At 40.5% G+C, this 24786-nt stretch overlaps 2 protein-coding genes across 2 annotated transcripts; both read left to right on the forward strand.

Moving 5' to 3' along the window:
• Nucleotides 1-1379: 1379 nt before the first annotated feature.
• Nucleotides 1380-16205, forward strand: LOC123481725. The gene is made up of 7 exons (XM_045206499.1): nucleotides 1380-1418; nucleotides 1624-1815; nucleotides 2520-2916; nucleotides 13543-13902; nucleotides 14076-14192; nucleotides 14345-14406; nucleotides 14915-16205. The coding sequence occupies exons 1-7, from the start codon at nucleotides 1380-1382 to the stop codon at nucleotides 15044-15046; spliced, it is 1299 nt and encodes a 432-aa protein (XP_045062434.1). The 3' UTR covers nucleotides 15047-16205.
• Nucleotides 16206-22104: 5899 nt separating this feature from the next.
• LOC123481726 (carcinoembryonic antigen-related cell adhesion molecule 1-like) lies at nucleotides 22105-24041 on the forward strand. Its single transcript, XM_045206500.1, has 5 exons — nucleotides 22105-22201; nucleotides 22366-22722; nucleotides 22904-23020; nucleotides 23178-23234; nucleotides 23923-24041. Exons 1-5 carry the CDS (start codon nucleotides 22105-22107, stop codon nucleotides 24039-24041), a joined length of 747 nt encoding a protein of 248 aa, XP_045062435.1.
• Nucleotides 24042-24786: the final 745 nt, after the last annotated feature.

A 24786-nucleotide genomic window follows, 5' to 3' on the forward strand; every position in this document is an offset into this window, starting at 1 on the left:
CATACCTACCTCAATTACCTAGTACCCCTGCACATCGACTCGGCACTGGTACCCTGTGTATATAGCCAAGTTATTGTTACTCATTGTGTATTTATTCCTTGTTGTCAGAGTGGTGGGTGTAGATGAGTGGAAAGGAATCAAGCGCAGGAACCAGGATGACTTCAACCGTCTTTTATGTTACTGTTCAACACGTGAACCAAATAGTCGCCTACCCAACCGGGTGGCGCAAAACAATTACGCACAACACAGTGCGAAAATACACATGAAAAGCGCACGCAGTGCGAACTCTCGGGACAAGCCAACAACGAGAGAAAATAGACCATACAGAGGCAGTCTGACAACAAACAATCACGCATAACACCTGACCCAAACACACGAACTAAATAAGGGAACAATTAAGACACAAATAAGGGACAGGTGTTATGAACAGACAAAACCAAAAGAACATGAAACATAGAACGGTGGCAGCTAGTACTCCGGAGACGACGACCGCCGAAGCCTGCCCGAACAAGGAAGAGGAGCAGCCTCGGCCGAAACCGTGACACTTGTGTTATTATATTGTTTTTATTTTTAAATTTTTCATATTTGGGAAGGGCCTGTAAGTAAGCATTTCACTGTTAGTCTACACCTGTTGTTTACAAATCATGTGACAAATAAAATATATAATTTGAAGTTTAAAATGTCCTGCTTGCAGGAAAGTTCTCATGCAACAAGGTGAACAAATTAAGATCTTACATCTTTATGCTTGCTGGGCAACCAGGGTAGTGCAGTAAAGCTCAGTTTAGCAGTGTGAACAGGGTATAAGTGAAACTGCAGTGTGGTTATCTTGCATGAATTGTAAGAGGGAGTGTTAGTCCTTGAATAGAGACGGTACCATTTGGATATACAGTATGTACATGGGTAGAAAGGGTGCCCAGATGACCTCCAGGAAGCGGTATGGGCTATGGTGGTTTTTCATGATCTGTTTCACCTGTCTTTGTGTTTGTCTCCACCCTCCACCAGGTGTCTCCCATCTTCCCCCATTATCCCCTGTGTATTTATTCCTGCGTTTTCAGTTTGTCTGTTGCCAGTTTGTCTTGTCTCGTCAAGCCTACCAACGTGTTTTTCCCTACTCCTGTTTTCTAGTCCTCCCGGTTCCGACCATTTCTGCCTGCCCTGACCCTGAGCCTGCCTGCCATACCATTCTGCCTGCCCTGACCCCGAGCCTGCCTGTTGTCCCGTACCTATCTGACTCTGACCTGGTTTACGAACCTCTAACTGTCCTCGACTTGCCCTTTGCACTCCTCCTGTGGTTTAATAAACTATTCTGTGTACAGGACCTTCCGTCTCCTGTGTCTGCATCTGGGTCATATCCTGAGTTGTGTTAGTACGAACTGGCTATGACTGACCCAGCAGACTCGGACCAGCTCAACAACGCTGTCTCCTCCCAAAGAGCCACCATTGGAAGACACAAGGAGTTACTTCAAAACCTTATTGAAGGACTCCAGAACTTGGCAGAATGCCACGACCCCGCTTTCAATGCATTGCTGGAGCAATTTCGCGGATATTCTACTAGGCAGCAAGCCTCTACATTAACCCCCCCAGACTCTCAGTAACCACTCTACCAGCGGCGCTTCTCCCCAGCCTATCCCGGCTTCCCGAGAACCCTGCTTACCTCCTCCGGAGCGCTACGCTGGAGATCCAGGAACCTGCCGAGAGTTTCTCTCCGAGTGTTCCCTCATCTTCGAGCTGCAGCCCTGTTCGTTTCCCTCGGATCGCTCGAAGATAGATCTTATAACGCTGATGTCCGGGAGGGCTCTCGCCTGGGCGACAGCGGTGTGAGAGCAACAGTCCATCGTTTGTCTCAGTCTGGAGGAGTTTTTGGTTGAGATTAGGAAGGTGTTCGATTCTCCATTGTCCGGGAGAGAGGCTGCTCGGAAGCCACTCCAACTGCGTCAAAACTCCTTTAGTGTGGCAGACTACGCAGTAGATTTTCGCACGTTGGCCACTGAGAGTGCCTGGAACCCGGAATTTATTTTCAACACATTCCTTCACGTATTATTGGAGGAGGTTAAAGACGAGCTCGCAGCCCAGGAGCTTCCACTGGACCTTGACTCCCTCATCGCCTTGACATTACAGATTGATGGGCGGCTACAGTAACGTAGGAGGGAGAGAAGGTCCATTCCCAGTCACACTCGCTCGTCCACTGAACCCACCTCGCCTTCGAGGAATCCCAGAAGTCCGGACGTCCACCTTACCGAGAGAATCCGATGTCACCCGAGTGCCCACGGGAATCACCGAGGGCGATCTACTCTCCTCCTCCAGAACCCAAGCTACTGGGAAAGGATAGATTGTCTCCGGATGAACGTTTACGCAGATTGAGCACCAGGAGCTGTCTGTATTGCGGGACTACAGGATATTTTATTTCCACCTGTCCATTAAAAAGACCAGGCTCATCAGTAGGTACGAGTACTCTGGTGAGCCATACGGGGATTTTTCAATCTCCCATTACTCGTACCCCTCTCCATTCATCCCTGTAGTGGGGTGACCAGGCCAAATCTCTCCGGGTGCTCATTGACTCTGGGGCTGACGAGAGCTTTATCGATGCTACCTTGGTGTCGGAGCTGGGAATCTCCACTCAACCCCTCTCCATTCCCATGGATGTCAGAGCGCTGGATGGGCGCTCTATTGGCAGAGTCACCCGCAATATATGGTTCCTATCAACCTACGGGTATCAGGAAATCACAATGAGTGTTCCTTGGGATATCAGCCCCCGCTCTTCCCTGAGCAAGAGGAAGAAGTCAGCATACCCACTGCCCAGATGTTTATCCGCCGCTGTCGCTGTACCTGGCCGCTCTTCTAAAGACCACATCCAGGTATCGGCGACAGGCGGATCGCCAACAGACCCCTGCACTCCGCTATCTGCTCGGGCAGAGGGTATGGCTTTCCACTTGGGACCTGCCCTTCCGGGTAGAGTCCCGTAAACTTTACCCCCGTTTCATCGGCCCATTCCCCATCTCTAAAATCCTTAGCCCCTCTGCTGTTCGTCTTCTGTTTCCCCGTACCCTCCATATACATCCTACTTTTCATTTGTCTAGGATTAAAGCTCTGTCTCACAGCCTTTGTCTCCTGTTGTCATTATTTCATTATGACATTATTCAATCAACTTTTAGAGACTGAACTGAGTTCACATGGAAACAATCATTTATTGGTTTAATTTGTTTTAATATGCAATGGTACATTTTGTAATTTAATAAAGCAAAATATACTGTACATCAAAATATTAAGAAATTACGTATTGAACTCAAGAAATGCAGTGGTATGCAATGATAATATCTATAGTAAATTAGAATTACATTTATTTCAAAAGGTTCATTTAACAGTACAACCTCAATTGGAATTAACACTTGAATTACATGAAAACATGAACAATAAAATACAGGATAGAGGATGTGTCCTGGTTCCTCTACTCACAGTAGTCTAGAAACGAGATTTGGTTCTGGGTTGCAGAGATTAGAAAAACACTGTTGCCCTATGATACAAAATAGTGTTGCTTGTTTGTCTTGACAATTACAGAATATAGTAGCAATTGAAAAATAGTTGATTGACCAAAATGTATTCCTCTGTACTGTAGTTCACTCCCAGTCTGAGTACCTGACATGAGAGTACACACTCTCCTGTGGTGTCTCTCTCTTCTTTCTTCCTCTTTTAGTTTTCCTCTCAGAGAAATTCAGTGCAGCATAATTCAACATATCTGCATCTTGATCCTGTGAAGAATCATATTTTCATCAAACTGGAGTAGTAATCAATCTAGGAAATATCTCATTACAAAAGTTATGCCATGTTACATTTCTGGACAATATTGATTAGACAACTTTGCTGTGTTTACCTGGCTGCTTGATTCTCTAGTTGAGTTGTCATGCCCGATATGCTGAGAAGCACCCACTGTTTCCATGGATAAAAACAAAGCATAAAAATGACTAAAGACTCAAAGGGAAATTTACTGAACAATTTTAGATACTCCTCAACAATTTGCAACGTTAAGCAGCTCACCTTCACAATGTTCACAAACTGGTCTAGTATGTCTGGTGCAGATGAGGATAATGATCCCAATCACACAGACAGCCGAGGTCACTCCCAGAGCAATGATTACAGGATCTGTTGCTTTTTCTAGAAATGTAAAACAAAATCATAGTTTTGGCATTCATACTTAAGTAAATTAATGCTCTATATAACACTTTTAAGTGTACAACCTTAAGAATTGATGCTGTTCAATCTTCAATAATGGCTTCAGTTGTTAAGAATGTTTTAGATTTTAGATATATAAATATGTACTACCTACCAATATTCAGGTTTGTTCCGTTGCACAACAGGATCTCCCCACATGTGGCCACAGCACAGTAGTAAGTCCCAGCATCAGAGAGACTGAGGTTGTTCTTGGAGAGGTTGTAGACACAGCTCTTTGTAGGAGAGGGAGTCTCAGGGCTCTTCTCACACACATCACTCCTATTCCCAGGGGTGTAAATGACTCCTTGATGGGATTCTCCTGATCCGGCTCTGAACCAGTACACACTGTGCTCTGCTGTACAGGTCTCAGAGAGTACTTTACACTGCAGAGTCACATTTTCTCATGGGTAGAATGGGTCAGAAATTGGCTGTTGTACCACGGTCTTGTAATCAGACATCTGTTGATTCTTACCTAAATGGTACATTTATAGTTTCATATAAATCTATCTGAAACAACACTTTCTAAAATGCACATGAATGTATAAAATCATACAGACACATAGAAAACATATGAAGATGTAAGAACACTGAACAAAAAATAAAGGGCATTAATATATTCTCATTCCCTCTTAATACTAAAAAAGTCCCATTGATAAAGTTGACTTCATAGTCTATCCTATAAACGCAATAGTAAATGGCTTCATCTGTTGGTTCCATCTTTAGGATTGTGAGACGATATATCCCGTCAGCTTCAGCTTTCGCCACAATGAGATTTGAATTGATAAATTCCTTGTGCAATATAGGCTGAAACTCAAATTTATGCATGCTTGCACCAACTTGAGGAATTTGCCCAATAATTTGCTTGAACCAGAACATGTTTCCCCTATTGTATATTCTCTCTGAGAAAACACAGTAGAGAGTCACCAATGTAAACCTCCCTTACTTGAACTTGCCGCTGAACATTGTTGCATTGAGTCTCATCTATGAGATTTCAGAAAAAGAAACAATTTAATTGAAAAATACTTAAATTGTGATATTCTGATTGCACTATACTGTGCTATGCATTTAATAATAGTGGTTTTCGAGGTAAAACAAAGCAATCACTAACCAATCATGTCACATTTTTCTCCAAACACACAATGATGCCTACTAATCAGTATTCTATACTAACTATTTGTAGTACATTAGTAAGTCAAGGTTGAAATTGCACTTACACATCAAACTGAGAAGTACCACAATAACCTTGACTCTGATCATCTTGGCCAGTATGTAGATGTTACACTTCTGATGCACTTGTCCTCTGCCCATGAAATGCAAAATGTGACTATATTATAGGCAGATCTAAACTCACAGACATATCTGATAGGCTGAAGAAAACAAAATCATGCTACACTTCCTGTTAATTTTTCCCTCCAACAACCTGGTTGATTACCTAAACATACAGTATTTGCTTTAGGCCAACATTTTTTATTGTGTTAAAGCCACTGTACTTGTCAATGTATCAACTATGTAAGTTACGTGGCCCAAATGTTTACTGAGGTACATGACAATATGGCAATGGCCAATAGACTACCAAGCTAGATGCACAATAATCTGGTAGCTATTTCTGCATTGCATTTTATGAGCAAGTCACAGAATAATGATGATTTTTTGATGGGTACATTTCTAGCTAGCTGATTAGATAGACGATTAGGTTTAGATAACCTAAGCAAATGCAGGCTACCTAGCATGGCAAGTAATTTAGATAGAGGCTACATCTGGCTGCTTTCATGTGAAAAATACCTAGCTAATCATCATAAATGCTAGAAAAGCTACTGGTAACACTTAGTCAGCCGGGGTGCTGTACATGAACAAAGTGGAAAACCATCTAAAGTCATTGTCAGATAATTAGGTTGCTTATTTTAACCTAAAAAAGGCTTAATACAAGTAATTGATCTTATTTCAAAATATTTTCCAAAGTATTTTACCTTGAAGTCCAGGTAGCAGATAAACGACCCTATAAGATATGTATGAAGTTGGTGCTGTATATGAAGGAACATGGGTTCTACATGGGTTCTAACTTTAACAATTCTTTGTTAGTTTAAAATTGTACAATTTATGCTCCCCGCATGTAAAATCCACGAAGACTGCCGGAAACCCCCGAACGCAAGATCGTAATTTCTCGGATTCACACGGTGAAGGAAAATATTGCCTGTACCCTGCTGTACATGGTGGAGGAACATATTGCCTGTACCCTACTGTACATGGTGGAGGAACATATTGCCTGTACCCTGCTGTACATGGTGGAGGAACATATTGCCTTTACCCTACTGTACATGGTGGAGGAACATATTGCCTGTACCCTGATGTACATGGTGGAGGAACATATTGCCTGTAGCCTGCTGTACATGGTGGAGGAACATATTGCCTGTAGCCTACTGTACATGGTGGAGGAACATATTGCCTGTACCCTGCTGTACATGGTGGAGGAACATATTGCCTGTACCCTGCTGTACATGGTGGAGGAACATATTGCCTGTACCCTACTGTACATGGTGGAGGAACATATTGCCTGTAGCCTACTGTACATTGTAAGCTGTAAGTGGCACTTAACTTTTTAGTATGAACAACAGCTGTGAGGACTTTCTACAATATTCACAACATATTGACACAATTACAATCATTACAGAATAACAATCTAATTTCATCAATTACATGTGGAAATACGTCTTTGAGTGAACATTAGCAAGCCAGCAGCAGATGAAACAGAAGGTGAATTCTCTCCTCCCTCTCTGCCCGGTTTTAGTTTGCCATCTAGCATCATAGGTTTACAATATTTACTAACCCATACCAGTGACAAACTTAGCTATGTTATCGACATATGGCAGTACACAAACAATAACTAGCTCACTTATTTTGCTAGCTAGAAATAAATAGCTAGCTATAGAAAGGATAGCTAGCTATAGGAAGCTAATGTTAGGAGCTACCTCTTCAACAAGAAGCGACTATGACAACATTGATCTTAATATACTGTATTTTTAAAAAAACAATCCCATTGAGCAAAATCAACAATCGACCTCTCCAAAGAAAGCATGGTTCTGGGGCTTCTCCAAAATGCCAGCAGATCTGCAATAGGATCCATCGTACTCCTGAGTGGCGCAGTGGTCTAAGGCACTGCATTGCAGTGCTAACTGTGCCACTAGAGATCCTGGTTCGAATCCAGGCTCTGTCGCCGCCGGCCGCGACCGGGACACAATTGGCCCAGGGTAGGGGAGGGAATGGCTGGCAGGGATGTAGCTCAGTTGATAGAGCATGGCGTTTGCAATGCCAGGGTTGTGGGTTCGATTACCACGGGGGGCCAGTATAAAAAAAATATGTATTCACTAACTGTAAGTTGCTCTGGATAAGAGCGTCTGCTAAATGACGTAAATGTAATGGTTGAAGCGTTGCATTTCAGTTTAGCCCACACTCGGCAGGATGGATAGAAAACACCCCCAGATCCACGGAATGGCCAAATTATATTTGCTTAGTTTTATCAGTGTTATTTAGATGGAAAGCTAAATGCAGAATAGCTAGCTAATATTAGCATAGAGGTAACAAGCTAGCTTTTTCAATTACCCGGTTGGCCTCCATCCTCACTGAAGCCCATCTATGATAATGCTTGGTCTCTACTGGTGCTGCTGGCTGTTTAAGATGCTTTAAATGCCACATTGATGGGAGGGACAGCATATACTTTGCGAAGTAACTTTTTGCTGAAGCGCTCCTTCCATTTTTGATAGCCATTGAAGTTCTCAGGGATGAAATGTGCCCTGCAGAATGACTAGTAGATGCCAAATTCACCCAGTTTACACAATTTACCACAGCCACAAAGTCAAAATTGTCTATATCATAAAGATAAAGGAAAACAAAAATGAGCTTTTTGGTCTTCATTTAAGGTTAGGGTTAGGTATAAGGTTAGCAGTGTGGTTAAAGGACCAATTCCCCCGCCTCATTCTCACAAATGTATCTCACTTTTTACAAACTTTTCATTCACCCAGTGACGCTGACCAAGGGGCATTGTGCGATTTTCTCCAAAATTAGAGCTGATTTTGAGAAAACCTCAAACCCAACTTTTAGAACAACATAAAATACTATAATATTATAACAATTGATTCAAGAGTTTGTAATTTGGGAATGTTTTATTGGGGTGCTCTAAGTTAGTATTATATGCGTTTCTGGCATTGACAAATAAGTGCTACACTCCCTTTAATAAGATGATTCAGGTAAAATATGTAAAAAATATACCTCGAAAAAATATATATTATTTGTATTACGTCTTTTTGGGGGGTTAAAATAAGCAAAATGATCAGCCCATGATGTTAGATAATTTCGCTTGGTAAGATAAAACATGCGAAAAAACAAATTTTAAGTGAATTATCAATATAAGATATTTAGGCTTGCTTAGATTTCACTTTCTGCAGTGTCAACATATGTATAATTGGCGCATTTCTATGTCTTGCAGTAACAAATATAGAGGTAGATAAGTGTTTCCAATTTAATCATTTACCAATTAGTAGGCAATTAGCAGGCAATGCCTACTCAACCTTGTTTAAAAATCACACAATGCACACTTATCTTCCTCTATATTTTTTACTATAAAACATAGAAAAGCGCAATTTCACATATGTTGATGTTGGGGTGGTGCTGGATATGAACAATAGGAAGCTGAACATTTTGAAATTTTCCTTTAATCCTCTTATGCCTTGAGGCACATACAGTAAGGCATCCACAAGAGAGAACCACTGCTTCCAGTCTGAGGGCCTTCTAAGTGAGGGTTCCTCAGGTCAGGCCACACTTTGTTACTGAAGGGTGCATGTATACTGAACAATTATATAAATGCAACATGCAACAATTTCAAATATTTTACAGTAACAGAGTTACAGTTCATACAAGGAAATCAGTAAATTGAAATAAATAAATTAGGCCATGGATTTTACATGACTAGGAATACAGATATGCATCTGTTGGTCACAGATAACTATTTTTTTAAAGGTAGGGGCGTGGATCTGAAAACCAGTCAGTATATGGTGTGACCACCATTTGCCTCATGCAGCCCAACATCTTTTTCGCATAGAGTTGATCAGGCTGTTGATGGTGGCCTGTGGAATGTTGTCCCATTCCTCTTCAATGGCTGTGCGAAGTTGCTGGATATTGGGGGGAACTGGAACACGCTGTCGTACACGTCGATCAAGAGTATCCCAAACATACTCAATGGGTGACATGTCTGTTGAGTATGCAGGCCATGGAAGAACTGGGTCATTTTCAGCTTCCAGGAATTGTGTACAGATCCTTGCGACATGGGGCCGTGCATTATCATGCTGAAACATGAGGTCATGGCGGCAGATAAACGGCACGACAATGGGCCTCAGGATCTTGTCACAGTATCTCTGTGCATTCAAATTGCCATCAATGAATGAAATTGTGTTCATTGTCCGTAGCTTATGCCTGCCCATACAATAACCCCACCACCACCATGGGGCACTTTGTTCACAACGTTGACATCAGCAAACCGCTCGCCCACACAACGCTGTACACGCTGTCTGCCATCTGCCTGGTACAGATGAAACCAGGATTCATCTGTGAAGAGCACACTTCTACAGCATGCCTGTGGCCATGGAAGTTGAGCATTTCCCCACTGAAGTTGGATACCATGCCGAACTGCAGTCAGGTCAAAACCCTGGTGAGGACTGGGAGCATGCAGATGAGCTTCCCTGAGACGGTTTCTGACAGTTTGCGCAGAGGTTCTTTGGTTTTGGAAACTCACAGTTTCATCAGCTGTCCGGGTGGCTGGTCTCAGACGATCCCGCAGGCTGGCGTGGTTACATGTGGTCTGCGGTTGTGAGGCCGGTTGGACGTACTGCCAAATTCTCAAAAACGACGTTGGAGGTGGGTTATGGTAGAGAAATTATTTGGCAACATCTCTGGTGGACATTGCTGCAGTCAGCATGCCAATTGCACGCTCCCTCAAAACTTGAGACATCTGTGGCATTGTGTTGTGTGACAAAACTGCACATTTTAGAGTGGCTTTTTATTGTCTCCAGCACAGGTTGCACCTGTGTAACGATCATGCTGTTTAATCAGCTTCTTGATATGCCAGACCTGTCAGGTGGATGGATAATCTTGGCAAAGGAGAAATCTTTTATTTCAGCTCATGAAACATAGGACCAACATTTTATATTTTGCGTTTATATTTTTGTTCATTGTAATTAAGTCATCTTAAAAACAAAATAAGTGCCTTTAGTAGAAAACTTTAGAATATAATTCAGGTGTAGCGGAGATGATTTGGAACCTTGTCCTGTGATGAGGTAACCCTGCCTGAGACTTGTAAGCCTGACTGTCACACTTGGCCCAAGAGAGTGTAATGGTTAAGATGTTGGGTTCCAGAGCAAGACAACTGTGTTACGAATCAGACCAGTTACATTGTTGCCCAACAGCAGGACGATCTCTTGTGGAGGAGGAGGTCAAAGGGGGGTAAATGTAGCCGAGGTGATTTGGAATCACACTCTCGTGATGAGGTAGCCCTGCCTGCATCTTTTAAACCCAATTTCACCCTCAGACCAGGAGGGAATTTCCTCTTGGTCAAATGCAGGTTTTCTTAAACTATAGGTCGGGACCCAAAGTGGGCCCCGGGCATGTGAGAGGTGGGTCGCAAGTTATGAGAATACATCTATAATCACACACTATTTATTCTTAATGTGGGTTGTTGGAGGATGATTTGGGTCACGGGACTACGGTCAATTTCTCATTTGGGTCTCGAGCTGAAAAAGTTTAAGAAATGGTCTCGACGTTGGTTTCCTGAGCGGTCCCCTGGTTACTGCCTGTTTAGCCTGGCACTTGAGAGCTTTAAGGAAATCAACCCAGTCTAAGTAAATGATCACAGACCCCTTTGATATAGGACCTCACAGGACCTCACTTGTATCTTCTATGACCGATGTCATTTGATCTGTACCATGTAACAAAAAGAAACTAAGGTCGATGTCTGCGCCCCGGCATCCGCCTATATAACACTTCCGCATATGCGGTGAAAGGTGACAGAGCTAGAGCAGTGTTTGTCAGACCTTGAGACAACCCTGAAAATCTGCCTTCTCACAAAATCGTCTGTAGCATCTGAATGGTTTGGTTAACATGAACTATTATGACCCCTCTATGGAAAGATGAGATTCTCACAAACACTATGGTGTTCTCCGTTTTGCTCTACTACCCCCACAAGCGTCTTGTGACTCATCTGAAGTCGGTACAGCTGATCTGACAACTTCTGTCTGTAGTTTGGGCTACACACTGCTATGACCCCTCTGTGTAAAGATGAGACTCTCACGATCACGTACATTCCGGTTGTTTTGCTCTAGGATGCCCACAGGCCTCACAAGACTTGTCTGAAGCTCCCCCGGTACCATTCTAAAAAATTTATGGAACTATATACGGAGACCAGTGGAGGCTGCTGAGGGGAGGACGGCTCATATAAATGGCTTGAAAGGAGCGAATGGAATGGCATCAAACACATGGAAACCACATGTTGGATATATTTCATACCATTCCACCCATTCCTCTCCAGCCATTACCACGAGTCCGTCCTCCCCAATTAAGGCGCCACCAACCTGCTGTGATGGAGACTGTTTAGTGAAAAAGAATACATGTACAAATCTTTCTTATATCTCTCAGACGACGACTATCTGTTGATCCGTTTAGTGAATCTGTTATTCAATGTGTTTGTATGGGCTAGTAGCAGTAAGGCCAAAAATAATTGTTCATCAAATATTGTTTTAAATATTTTTTTAAACTTCAAGGGGTCTTAAATTTCAAAATTAAATAGCACAACGATCCTAGGTATAACCTTATTAAAAAAATTCCATATAGCTTATTAGAACCGTGCCCCCCTCCCCCTGTTTAGACAGGGCTTAGATTCTTAAGGTTAAGACAAAATGAATGTTAAAGTGAAAGTGCATTTTCAGTCAGATCTTTTCATGCCAAAAACAATTAAATGAAACAGGACAAGTAAAAAGGGCAGGCAATATATAGCAATTGTACTGTGCAGACAGACAGAAAAAATAAGAAATTAATTGATATAGTTAGTTAGACAAACGTATTTAAGTGTCAATCCACAATGATACAATGATACAGATTTTCTTGGTCAAACATGGTAGAGGCATCATCTATAATACATTACATCATCTATACACGTTTCCATACAACAACCAAAAAGTACTGTGGATAAAACGATAATTAGACACCATAGTATACAGTAACATGAAAGCTACGGTGGTGACCTTATGACATAACAGGCATTTTAAGGGTTGGAACATTTTACAGGAAGTATTGAACGCTATGTTCCAGCCAGTGAGGTATATTTTCAATTTTGAATGCTTGATCTTGGGTTCTCATTTAAGCACAGACCAAATCAACACTACCACCCCAGAGGCTACATACCATCATGGTCAGATTAGGGATTGCTGTGATTCTTCTCAGTGCAGTGTGTAAGTACAATTTCATCACTGGTAGTATATTGAAAATATTGTTGTTGTGGTGCCGTGCATTTCAATATAGTTCAAGCTTCTTGAAAGATAGGATAAATTGACATTTAGAATGTTCAACCAACACACATACCATCTAAATATAAATATTAACAATAGTCAGTGTTAATAAACAAAGTAAGCAAAAGAAATGTAAAACATCTGGAATGATTATCACATCTTAATTTTCTATTATTTGAAAAGTTTTCACAGACTATTGTTATCTCTTGTTTAACATAACTGCAGTATGCTTCTGTTTCTGTTTCCATTTGATTTAGATGTAGACAATGTTAACCTGCTAAGTCCAGTGACCTCTGTTCAACTTGGTGATCCTGTAACCTTGCTATGTGTTTTCCCAGAAGAAGAATTAAACGATGAGCAAATGCACTGGTACAAGCAAACTGTGGGAGATATTCCACAACTTGTCGCATCAATGCATAAATATTTAACAAAGCCTTTGTTTCACTCTGGATTTAATAATTCACACTTCAATGTAAAATTGGCTCAACGTATTTATCGCCTTACTATCATGAAGACGTTCCCAGAAGATGAAGCCATGTACTATTGTGCAATTGGAAGAGAGATGACTGTGAAGTTTAGAGATGGCACATTTCTGTCTTTAAAAGGTAAAATAATTGTACTTTATATTTATAGGTTATGTCAATTGGATAATAATTTGTTCAGTAATTAAACAAAACATTTGCTTGGTACATTAGTAATTTCTCAGCTAACAGAATGATTGCACTAAAATATGTTTATCTTATATTATTTGAACATTTGATAATTACTCAAAATGTTCTGATTAATTTAGGAAACGGTCAGAGGTCTGACTACCAGACAGTGGACCAGCAGCCAGAATCTGACCCAGTCTATCCAGGAGACTCTGTGACTCTACAGTGTAAAGTACTCTCTGAGACCTGTACAGGAGAACACAGTGTGTACTGGTTCAGAGCCGGATCAGGAGAATCCCATCCAGGAGTCATTTACACCCCTGGGAACAGGAGTGATGAGTGTGAGAAGAGCCCTGAGACTCCCTCTCCTACACAGAGCTGTGTCTACAGCCTCTCCAAGAACAACCTCAGTCTCTCTGATGCTGGGACTTACTACTGTGCTGTGGCCACATGTGGGGACATCCTGTTTGGCAATGGAACAAAACTTAACATCATTAAAGGTACAACTTCTTGTTAAATTGATAAAGCACCTTACACTTGAAAATCTTTATCCAAACATTCAAGCAAATTTTATAGATACCATTATTTAGTTTAAATAGGTCAAAGACAAATAAATTGTCTTATCATGCTTAACATAAAACATAAAAAGCATGTTGAATGTATTTCGTACCAGGAAACACAGTGGATCCCATTGTCCTCAGCTTGGGAGCAGCAGTGGCTTTTTGTGTGATTCTAATTTTTATTCTCGCTTGTACCAAAAACAAGAGGCAAACATGTGATCATTGTAAAGGTAAGTCATTTTAGAGATACATATCTATTGGTTTGTGTCAAATGTGTTAGCTATGATCATTTATAAGTAAAATCTCAACTCATGCTCTGATTCAGCGCTGAATTATACTGAATATTCCATCTTCATGCTTGGGTTTCTGTCTGTTGATACAGCAAGTGTCTCTCAGCATACTCACCATGATGATAACCTCTCACCAGAGCAGTCAAGTGGTCAGGTATGTAACATCTATATTATCCAATGTGTGAAAACAAGAGGTACATTGCCAGTTCCACAGGAGTGTGTATATTAGTGTATATGTGTATATTTATGGATACATCACTAAGTACAGCAGTAACCAATGAGATGTTGCAGCAGTGTTGTGTGTCAGAAAGAAAACATGTATTTCAATATATTGTTAATTATAACCTGCAGCTATAATTTGGCCAGCTCTCAGTTGATGAAAATAGTGTTTGTTTTATTAAAACATTGGTTTTGCATAGCCATAGCCTGTCATTAACTAGTAGGAAAAAACGTGACACTAAAATCTGATCCACGTTAGATCTGTGTTACAGCACGCGTGACAAAAAAGCTGCATTGTCGGCGGTCCAGCGCCCTGTGCTATGAATTTAATCTTAGCCTCAGAATGCACATTTCACTTGACCATGTTATTGTTAATGTTATTATTTGGACTTTTCTGTTATTGTGCACAATGGAGTTATTATTTACTGTACTCTATTCCTTAGGTGCCAAACACATATATGTTGAATTATGCTGCATTGCATTTCTCTGAGAGGAAAACTAAAAGAGGAAGAAAGAAGAGAGAGACACCACAGGAGAGTGTGTACTCTGATGTCAGGTGCTCAGACTGGGAGTGAACTTTGTTTATGTGCAGAGGAAAGGGTGTAGTTTGGTCAATAAACTATCTTTAATATAGATGTATATAATGTATTCAGACAGTCATGACATTTTAGCCTCACTGATACTATAATGTATAATAGAATAAGCTTGTTCTTCTAGAACTGTTCTCTGTCAGAGCACCACTGTTATGGAAAGGCTTGTCCTGTCATGTAGAGGGCCAGAAACCATTGAGGTCTTCGAATCATGCCGGAAAATCCACCGTTTTAGCTTGGCCTTTAACCTTAATCTGTGATTGTATTGTTATTTTAGACTTCCTTAGTGATTCAATGTTCTCCACTTGTATCGTATCTCTTGTATCTCAGCCCTTTGATGAGACATACTATTTAACAGTGAGCCAACTCAGTGGCCTTGTGCTTAGTGACCACCATGAGATCAGAAGGTTGAGGGTTTGATCCCCGGTCGAGTCACACCAATTACTCTAAAAATGGGACCAAATGACTCTCTGCTTGGCACTCAGCGTAAACAAGATGGATTGGGTTAAGTGTCCTGTCCAGGGGGTATGCTTTTACATCAAGCTGCCTTCCGCAATGGAATCAGGAGATAGGCTTCTGCCCCTATGAGCCGTTCTGACTCAGACAAGGATTACTTACTTACCTATTGTTCTACTGTAAAATGTGATGCAATTTAAATGTTTTTCAAAGAAAATTAGAGTTGTTCAGCCCCCATTTGAAGTAATTTTACTCTTTTTGCAATAATGTATAATTGTATTATGGTTATTTTTTCATTCATATTTCACAAATGTATGATGGTTGTGGTATTTACTGTAACCCATGAAACAAACAAGATAGCATAACTTCATAAACATTGAATATAATGTAGGTTATTTACATTCTACAGTATTTATTTAGTTCCAACAGCATACTGTATTTATAGCTGTAATGTACCAGCATGTACCAGTAGGGCTGTGTCAAATCATCAAACCAATTTATCATTAAACATTGTCTGATTCATAACATTATTTACAATTGAGCTTTTAATAATGGTACAAAGGGTGATTTACACAACTGTCATCAAAGGTCAACTCTTGAAATTGACTACAAATTAAACATACTGCAAATGTATTTGTCACGCCCTGGCTCTGGGGACTCTTATATGTTGAGCCAGGGTGTGTAGGGTCTATGTTTTGTGTTCTATGTTCAGGTTCTAGTTCATGTTTTTTCTAGGTTGGCCGGGGTGGTTCTCAATCAGAGGCAATGAGAATCAGCTGTTGCTTGTTGTCTCTGATTGGGAACCATACTTAGGCAGCCTGTTGTGCACTTGTGTTTTGTGGGATCTTGTTCCGTGTTAGTTTGTGTTCATGACCGAGGACTTCACGTTTCGTTTTGTTGTTTTGTATTTTTGTATCGTGTTGCACTATTAAAGAGATGTATGCATATCACGCTGCGCCTTGGTCCAATCATTATGACGAGCATGACAGTATTCACTCTTGGTTCCTGAAATAATCAAAGAAACAAAAAAAGCACAAGCCAGGTTTGGTTAGTAACTCTGGGAATTACACTCATTTAAACTGTAGAAAACAAACTGTAATCTAAAAAAAGATTGCTTGTTTCTGTCTGGTTGCAACTTCCAATGGTGGACCGACTTGATGCTCCCACTGTTCTTTCATTTATTTCTCCTGGTTCCAGTTGTCTTGGTGGTAAAGGTCACTGCAGTGTATTGTAGCCAGTCACCACTGAATCCATGAGAAGAAACATGGAGAAAAAAACTACAATTCCTAAGATGAGTGAATCATTTCCACAAGTCTTTGTTACAGAACAGTAGAGTGGCATAGCAGGCATCTCAAATTGCTGGTCTCAGTAAATAATATAGCATTGATGTTGATCATTAAGTAAGATAGTAGTCACATACTTTTTTGTAAGCTAGTATTTGTACCATTTTACCCAACTGGTCAGCATTGAGAATGCCATCACAGATTTGTAGAGAAGTGTCATCTGTTTTCATAGCAGAATTCAATGAAATTATTAGAAGATCATTAGAAACAGTATGGTAAAACTAACTAATCACTAACCAATCATGTCAAATATTTTCTCCAAACACCCAATGACGCCTACTAATCAGTATTCTATACAAAGTCAAGGTTGAAATCGCACTTCCACATCAAACTGAGAAGTACCACAATAACCTTGACTCTGATCATCTTGGCCAGTATGTAGATGTTACACTTCTGATGCACTTGTCCTCTGCCCATGAAATGCAAAATGTGACTATATTATAGGCACATCTAAACTCACAGACATATCTAATAGGCTGAAGAAAACAAAATCATGCTACACTTCCTGTACATTTTTCCCTCCAACAACCTGGTTGGTTACCTAAACATACAGTATTTCCAGTGCTAAAGACACTGCACTTGTCAATGTATCAACTATGTAGGTTACGTGGCCCAAATGTTTACCGAGGAAGAATAGTGTTTTGGAGGACGCTTTGCCTGTGGAATGAAATGCTAGCAAGCTAAAGAATGATGTTGGTGGTGAAACCTGGACTGCCAATGCTCATGGGTGGAACTTGCGCTCCGTGCGTGATACTGTCTGTGTCCGCCATCGGTGTCACTGACACTGCGGTGAAGAACAACGAACACAGTGCCAATATCTTCACTTTTCTTACTGGAGAACTTGGTCTTACTGAGGACAGGATCGTGATCAGGTTCTATGCACTGGAGCCACATCAGGTCGGAAAGGAAGGAACTGTTATGAGTTACCTGTAGGAGGCACTATGGACGACAGAGTGACTTCAAGCATCCATTCCACAACAGTTGCCATCGGCGAGAACAAACCCTGCCAGTGGATTTCCACCACTCAATTGGACATGAGTGCCACATGTCATCATTAAGACTTGTATTGCATTTTATCATAATGGAATTTGATCCCATGGAATTTGACCCAATGACACTATGCCCTGGAACCAGGACTTGTTCATTTCAATTACTGTACATGTCTGCAATAGTAAACCAGGGATGTAGCTCTGTTGGTAGAGCATGGCGTTTGCAACGCCAGGGTTGTGGGTTTGATTCCCACGGGAGGTATGAAAAAATAATGTATGCACTCACTAACTGTAAGTCGCTCTGGATAAGAGCGTCTGCTAAATGACGTAAAATGTAAAAAATAGAAAATAAATACATGACAATATGGCAATGGCCAATAGACTACCAAGCTAGATGCACAATAATCTGGTAGCTATTTCTGCATTTTATGAGCAAGTCACAGAATAATGATGATTTTGATGGGTACATTTCTAGCTAACTGATTAGATAGACGATTAGGTTTAGATAACCTAAGCAAATGCAGGCTACCTAGCAAGGTAAGTAATTTAGATAGAGGCTACTTCTGGCTGCTTTCATGTGAAAAATACCTAGCTAATCATCATACATGCTAAAAAAGCTATTGGTAACACCGGGGTGCTGTACATGAACAAAGTGGAAAACCACTGGCAGATAACTTTTATTATTTTTATCTAAAAAAAGGCTTAATACAAGTAAATGATCTTACTTCAAAATATTTGTGAAAATATTTTACCTTGAAGTCTAGGTAGCAGATAAACGACCCTATAAGATATGTATGAAGTTGGTGCTGTATATGAAGGAACATGGGTTCTACATGGGTTCTAACTTGAACAATTAATTGTTAGTTTAAAATTGTACAATTTATGCTCCCTGCATGTAAAATCCACGAAGACTGCCGGAAACCCCCGAACGCAAGATCATAATTTCTCAGATTCACAAGGTGAAGGAAAATATTGCCTGTACCCTACTGTACATGGTGGAGGAACATATTGCCTGTACCCTGCTGTACATGGTGAAGGAAAATATTGCCTGTACCCTACTGTACATGGTGGAGGAACATATTGCCTGTAGCCTACTGTACATGGTGGAGGAAAATATTGCCTGTAGCCTACTGTACATGGTGGAGGAACATATTGCCTGTAGCCTACTGTACATGGTAAGCTGTAAGTGGCACTTAACTTTTTAGTATGAACAACAGCTGTGAGGACTTTCTACAATATTCACAACATATTGACACAATTACAATCTTTATAGAATACAAATCTAATTTCATCAGGTCTCTTGTGGAGGAGGAGGTCAAAGGGGGGTGAATGTATCCGAGGTGATTTGGAATCACACTCTCGTGATGAGGTAGCCCTGCCAGCACCTTTTAAACCCAATGTCAGGAGGGAATTTCCTCTTGGTCAAATGCAGGGTTTCTTAAACTATAGGTCAGAACCCAAAGTGGGCCCTGGGCATGTGAGAGGTGGGTCGCAAGTTATGAGAATACATCTATAATCACACACTATTTATTCTTGATTTGGGTAGTTGGAGGATGATTTGGGTCACGGGAGTACAGTTCATTTCTCATTTGAGTCTTGAGCTGAAAAGTTTAAGAAATGGTCTAGACGTTGGTTTCCTGAGTGGTCCCCTGGTTAGTCTGTTTAGCCTGTCACTTGAGAGCTTTAAGGAAATCATCTATGACCGATGGCATTTGATCTGAACCACGTAACAAACTCACCCTAAAGATCGATGTCCGCGCCCCCGTGGAAATCAAAATTAACATAATTAAACATTCCCCATAAAAATCGGTCAAATTAAGCTAGAGATATCTGTTTGTTTTGCATTGGATGCGTCTCAATCCACCGCATCCATCTATGTAACACTTCCGCATATGCGGTGAAAGGTGACAGAGCTGGAGCGGTGTTTGTCAGACCATGAGACAACCCTGAAAATCGGTCTTCTCACAAAATCATCTGTAGCATCTGAATGGTTTGGTTAACATTAAATATTATGACCCCTCTATGGAAAGATGAGATTCTCAAAAACACTATGGTGTTCTCCGTTTTGCTCTACAACCCCCACAAGCGTCTTGTGACTCATCTGAAGTCGGTACAGCCGATCTGACAACTTCTGTCTGTAGTTTGGGCTACACACTGCTATGACCCCTCTGTGTAAAGATGAGACTCTCACCAACACGTACATTTCAGTTGTTTTCTCTAGGATGCCCACAGGCCTCACAAGACTTGTCTGAAGGTACCCCGGTACCATTTGAAAAAAATTATGGAACTATATACGGAGACCAGTGGAGGCTGCTGAGGGGAGGACGGCTCATATAAATGGCTGGAAAGGAGCGACTGGAATGGCATCAAATACCTGGAAACCATGTGTTGGATGTATTTGATACCATTCCACCCATTTCTCTCCAGCCATTACCTGGAGACCATTACATGGAAACATGGACTATCTGTTGTTCCATTTAGTGAATCTGTTATTCAATGTGTTTGTATGGGCTAATAGCAGTAAGGCCAAAAATCAAATACTTTTGCTACATTTATTTTTTTATACTTCAAGGGCTCTTAAAATCCCAAATTAAATTGCAAAATGATCCTTGGTATGGCCTTAAAGAAATTCCATATTGCTTATTAGAACCCAGCCCCCCTCCCCCGATTTAGACAGGGCTTAGGTTCTTAAGGTCAAGACAAAAGTTATGTTAATGTTCAAGTGCATTTTCAGTCAGATATTTTTATGCCAAAAACAATTAAATGAAACAGGACAAGTAAAAAGGGCAGGGAATATATAGCAATTGTACTGTCCAGACAAACAGAAAAAATAAGAAATTCATTGATATAGTTAGTTAGACAAATTATTTAAGTGTCAATCCACAATGATACAATAATACACAATGCAGACTTTTTTTTAAACCACATTGAGACCACATTTGAGACACTAAAAGCAATCATGGTCAAACATGGTAGAGGCGTCATCTATAATGTCTCCCGAGTGGCGCAGTGGTCTAAGGCACTGCATCACAGTGCTAGCTGTGCCACTAGAGATCCTGGTTCGAATCCAGGCTCTGTCGTAGCCGGCCGCGACCGGGAGACCCAATGGGGCGGCGCACAATTGGCCCAGCGTCGTCCAGGGTAGGGGAGGGAATGGCCGGCAGGGATGTAGCTCAGTTGGTAGAGCATGGCGTTTGCGACGCCAGGGTTGTGGGTTCAATTCCCAAGGGGGGCCAGTAAGAAAAATAAACTAACTGTAAGTCGCTCTGGATAAGAGCGTCTGCTAAATGACTAAAATGTAAATGTATGTATAATACATTACATCATCTATACACATGATTCCATACAACAACCAAAAAGTACTGTGGATAAAAGGATAATTAGGCACTTAAAAATAAACAATATATGAGACACCATAGTATACAGTAACATGAAAGCTACGGTGGTGACCTTATGACATAACAGGCATTTCAGGTTTACAAAAGAAATGTCAAGGGTTGGAAAATTTTACAGGAAGTATTGCACACCATGTTCCAGCCAATGAGGTATGTTTTCAAATTTGAATACTTGAGTTCTCATTTAAGCACAGAACAAATCAACACTACCAACCCAGAGGCTACATACCATGATGATCAGATTAGGGGTTGCTGTGATTCTTCTCAGTGCCGTGTGTAAGTACAATTTCATCACTGGTAGTATATGAAAAATATTGTTGTTGTGGTGCCGTGCATTTCAATATAGTTCAAGTTTCTTGAAGGATAGCATACATTGACATTTAGAATGTTCAACCAACACACATACCATCTAAAAATAAAGAATAACTTGAGTCAGTGTCAATAAACAACGTAAGCAAAAGAAAGGTAAAACATCTGGAAGGATTTTCACATCTTGATTTTGTACTTTTATACTTTTTTTCACAGACTATTCTTTTCTCTTGTTTAACATTTGTCCTTCTCTGTGTGATAACTGCAGTATGCTTGTGTTTCTGTTTCCATTTGATTTAGATGTAGACAATGTTAACCTGCTAAGTCCAGTGACCTCTGTTCAACTTGGAGATCCTGTAACCCTGCTATGTGTTTTCCCAGAAGAAGAATTCAGCGAGAAGCAAATGCACTGGTACAAACAAACTGTGGGAGGTATTCCACAACTTGTCGCATCAATGCATAAATATTTAACAGAGCCTGGGTTTCACTCTGGATTTAACAATTCACACTTCAATGTAAAATTGGATCAGATGATGTTTGGCCTTACTATCATGAAGACGTTCCCAGAAGATGAAGCCATGTACTATTGTGCAATTGGAATAGAGATGACTGTGGAGTTTAGAGATGGCACATTTCTGTATTTAAAAGGTAAAGAATGTTGTATTGATGTCTACAAGTTATGTTAATTGGACAATAATTTCTTCAGTAATAAGAAAAACTATGTGCTCGCCACTTTTGTGATTGCAGTAAAATATGTTATTTTATATTATTTGAAAGTCTAATAATTACTCAATATGTTCTGATTAATTTAGGAAACCGTCAGAAGTCTGACTACCAGACAGTGGAGCAGCAGCCAGAATCTGACCCAGTCTATCCAGGAGACTATGTGACTCTACAGTGTACAGTACTCTCTGAGACCTGTACAGGAGAACACAGTGTGTACTGGTTCAGAGCCGGATCAGGAGAATCCCATCCAGGAGTCATTTACACCCCTGGGAACAGGAGTGATGAGTGTGAGAAGAGCCCTGAGACTCCCTCTCCTACAAAGAGCTGTGTCTACAGCCTCTCCAAGAACAACCTCAGTCTCTCTGATTCTGGGACTTACTACTGTGCTGTGGCCACATGTGGGAAAATCCTGTTTGGCAACGGGACAAAACTTAACATTAAAGGTCAATATTTTTGTTAAATTGACAAAGCACCTTACACTTGAAAATCTTTATGCAAACATTCAAACATATTTTATAGATACCATTATTTAGTTTAAATGTGTCAAAGCGAAATAAATTGTGTTATCAACTATGCATGCTTAACATAAAACATAAAAAGCATGTTGAATTTATTTCGTACCAGGAAACACAGTGGATCCCATTGTCCTCAGCTTGGGAGCAGCAGTGGCTTTTTGTGTGATTCTAATTTTTATTCTCGCTTGTACCAAAACCAAGAGGCAAACATGTGATCATTGTAAAGGTAAGTAATTTTAGAGATACATATCTATTGGTTTGTGTCAAACATGTTAGCTATGATCATTTATAAGAAAAAGCTCACCTCATGTGATTCAGCGCTGAATGTTACACTGTATATTCGGTCTCCATTTTCATGCTTGGGTTTCTATCTGTTGATACAGCAAGTGTCTCTCAGCATACTCACCATGATGATAACCTCTCACCAGAGCAGTCAAGTGGTCAGGTATGTAACATCTATATTATCCAATGTGTTAAAACAAGAGGTATATTGCCTGTAACACAGGAGTGTGTATATTAGTGTATATGTGTAAATGTGTCAATAAATCACTAAGTACAGCAGTAACCCATGAGATGTTGCGGCAGTGTTGTGTGTCATAAAGAAAACCTACATTGAAATATATTACTAATTAGAACCTGCAGCTATAATTTGGCCAGCTCTCAGTTGATCAAAAAAGTGGTTGATAGTTTTATTTCGAAGTATAAGTACATTTTAGACGTGGGGCTTTAAGATGTTAAATTACCCTCATATTTACTAGCTTATTTATTGTCCAGAAATCTGTAGTGTAACTTAAAATGTTATATTGAACAATGTCAACAAAGTAAATGCTTTAGAAAAGTGTTTGTTTTATTAAAACATTGGTTTTGCATAGCCATAGCCTGTCATTAACTAGTAGGAAAAAACGTGACACTAAAATCGGATCCACGTTAGATCTGTGTTACAGCACGCGTGACAAAAAAGCTGCATTGTCGGCGGTCCAGCGCCCTGTGCTATGAATTTAATCTTAGCCTCAGAATGCACATTTCACTTGACCATGCTATTGTTAATGTTATTATTTGGACTTTTCTGTTATTGTGCACAATGGAGTTATTATTTACTGTACTCTATTCTTTAGGTGTCAAACATAGATATGTTGAATTACACTGCATTGAATTTCTCTGAGAGGAAGACTAAAAGAGGAAGAAAGAAGAGAGAGACACCACAGGAGAGTGTGTACTCTGATGTCAGGTACTCAGACTGGGAGTGAACTTTGTTTCAGATAAAGCATGGACTAAATTATCTCAGTTAATTATCTCTATTTTTAAATAATGTAAGAGTTTTGGTTAAAACATCTCAGGACATTGCTCTTGGATGAACTTTTACAAAATTGCAATACAATATCCTAATTCAATACTATAGAACTATAGAAAATGGAATTCCATCCATGTTTCTGCTCAACATTTCTCCTGGAGTGGTCCTCCTACTCTGAGCTAGCTGATCTCAACTAGTAGCAGGAGGAAATGTATCTTTAAATGTCCATGTACACTACATTACCAAAAGTATGTGGACACCTGCTCGTCGAACATCTCATTGCTAAATCATGGGCATTAATATGGAGTTGGTCCCCCCTTTGCTGATTTAACATCCTTCACTCCTCTGAGAGGAATGTTGGAACATTGCTGACCGGGACTTGCTTCCATTCAGCCACAAGAAGATTAGTGAGGTCTGGCACTGATGTTTGGCGATTACGCCTGAGTCACAGTCTGTGTTCCAATTAATCCCAAAGGTGTTCGATGGGGTTGAGGTCAGGGCTCTGTGCAAGCCAGTCAAGTTCTTCCACACTGATCTCGACAAACCATTTCTGTATGGATCTCGCTTTGTGCATGGGGGCATTGTCATGCTGAAACAGGAAAGGGACTTCCCCAAACTGTTGCCACAAATTTGGAAGCACAGAATCATCTAGAATGTCATTGTATGCAGTGATGTTAAGATTTCCCTTCACTGGAAATAAG

This window comes from Coregonus clupeaformis, chromosome 3, assembly GCF_020615455.1.
Source record: "Coregonus clupeaformis isolate EN_2021a chromosome 3, ASM2061545v1, whole genome shotgun sequence".
Taxonomy (NCBI): Eukaryota; Metazoa; Chordata; class Actinopteri; order Salmoniformes; family Salmonidae; genus Coregonus; species Coregonus clupeaformis.

Coding starts and splice junctions, on each gene's coding strand:
- LOC123481725 (XM_045206499.1), top strand. CDS start 1,380: ATGACTGACCCAGCAGACTCGGACCAGCTCAACAACGCT. Junction 1,419..1,623: donor CGGACCAGCTCAACAACGCT/GTCTCCTCCCAA, acceptor GCTTCTCCCCAG/CCTATCCCGGCTTCCCGAGA. Junction 13,903..14,075: donor AAAACTTAACATCATTAAAG/GTACAACTTCTT, acceptor ATTTCGTACCAG/GAAACACAGTGGATCCCATT.
- LOC123481726 (XM_045206500.1), top strand. CDS start 22,105: ATGAAGACGTTCCCAGAAGATGAAGCCATGTACTATTGTGCAATTGGA. Junction 22,202..22,365: donor CACATTTCTGTATTTAAAAG/GTAAAGAATGTT, acceptor TGATTAATTTAG/GAAACCGTCAGAAGTCTGAC. Junction 22,723..22,903: donor GACAAAACTTAACATTAAAG/GTCAATATTTTT, acceptor ATTTCGTACCAG/GAAACACAGTGGATCCCATT.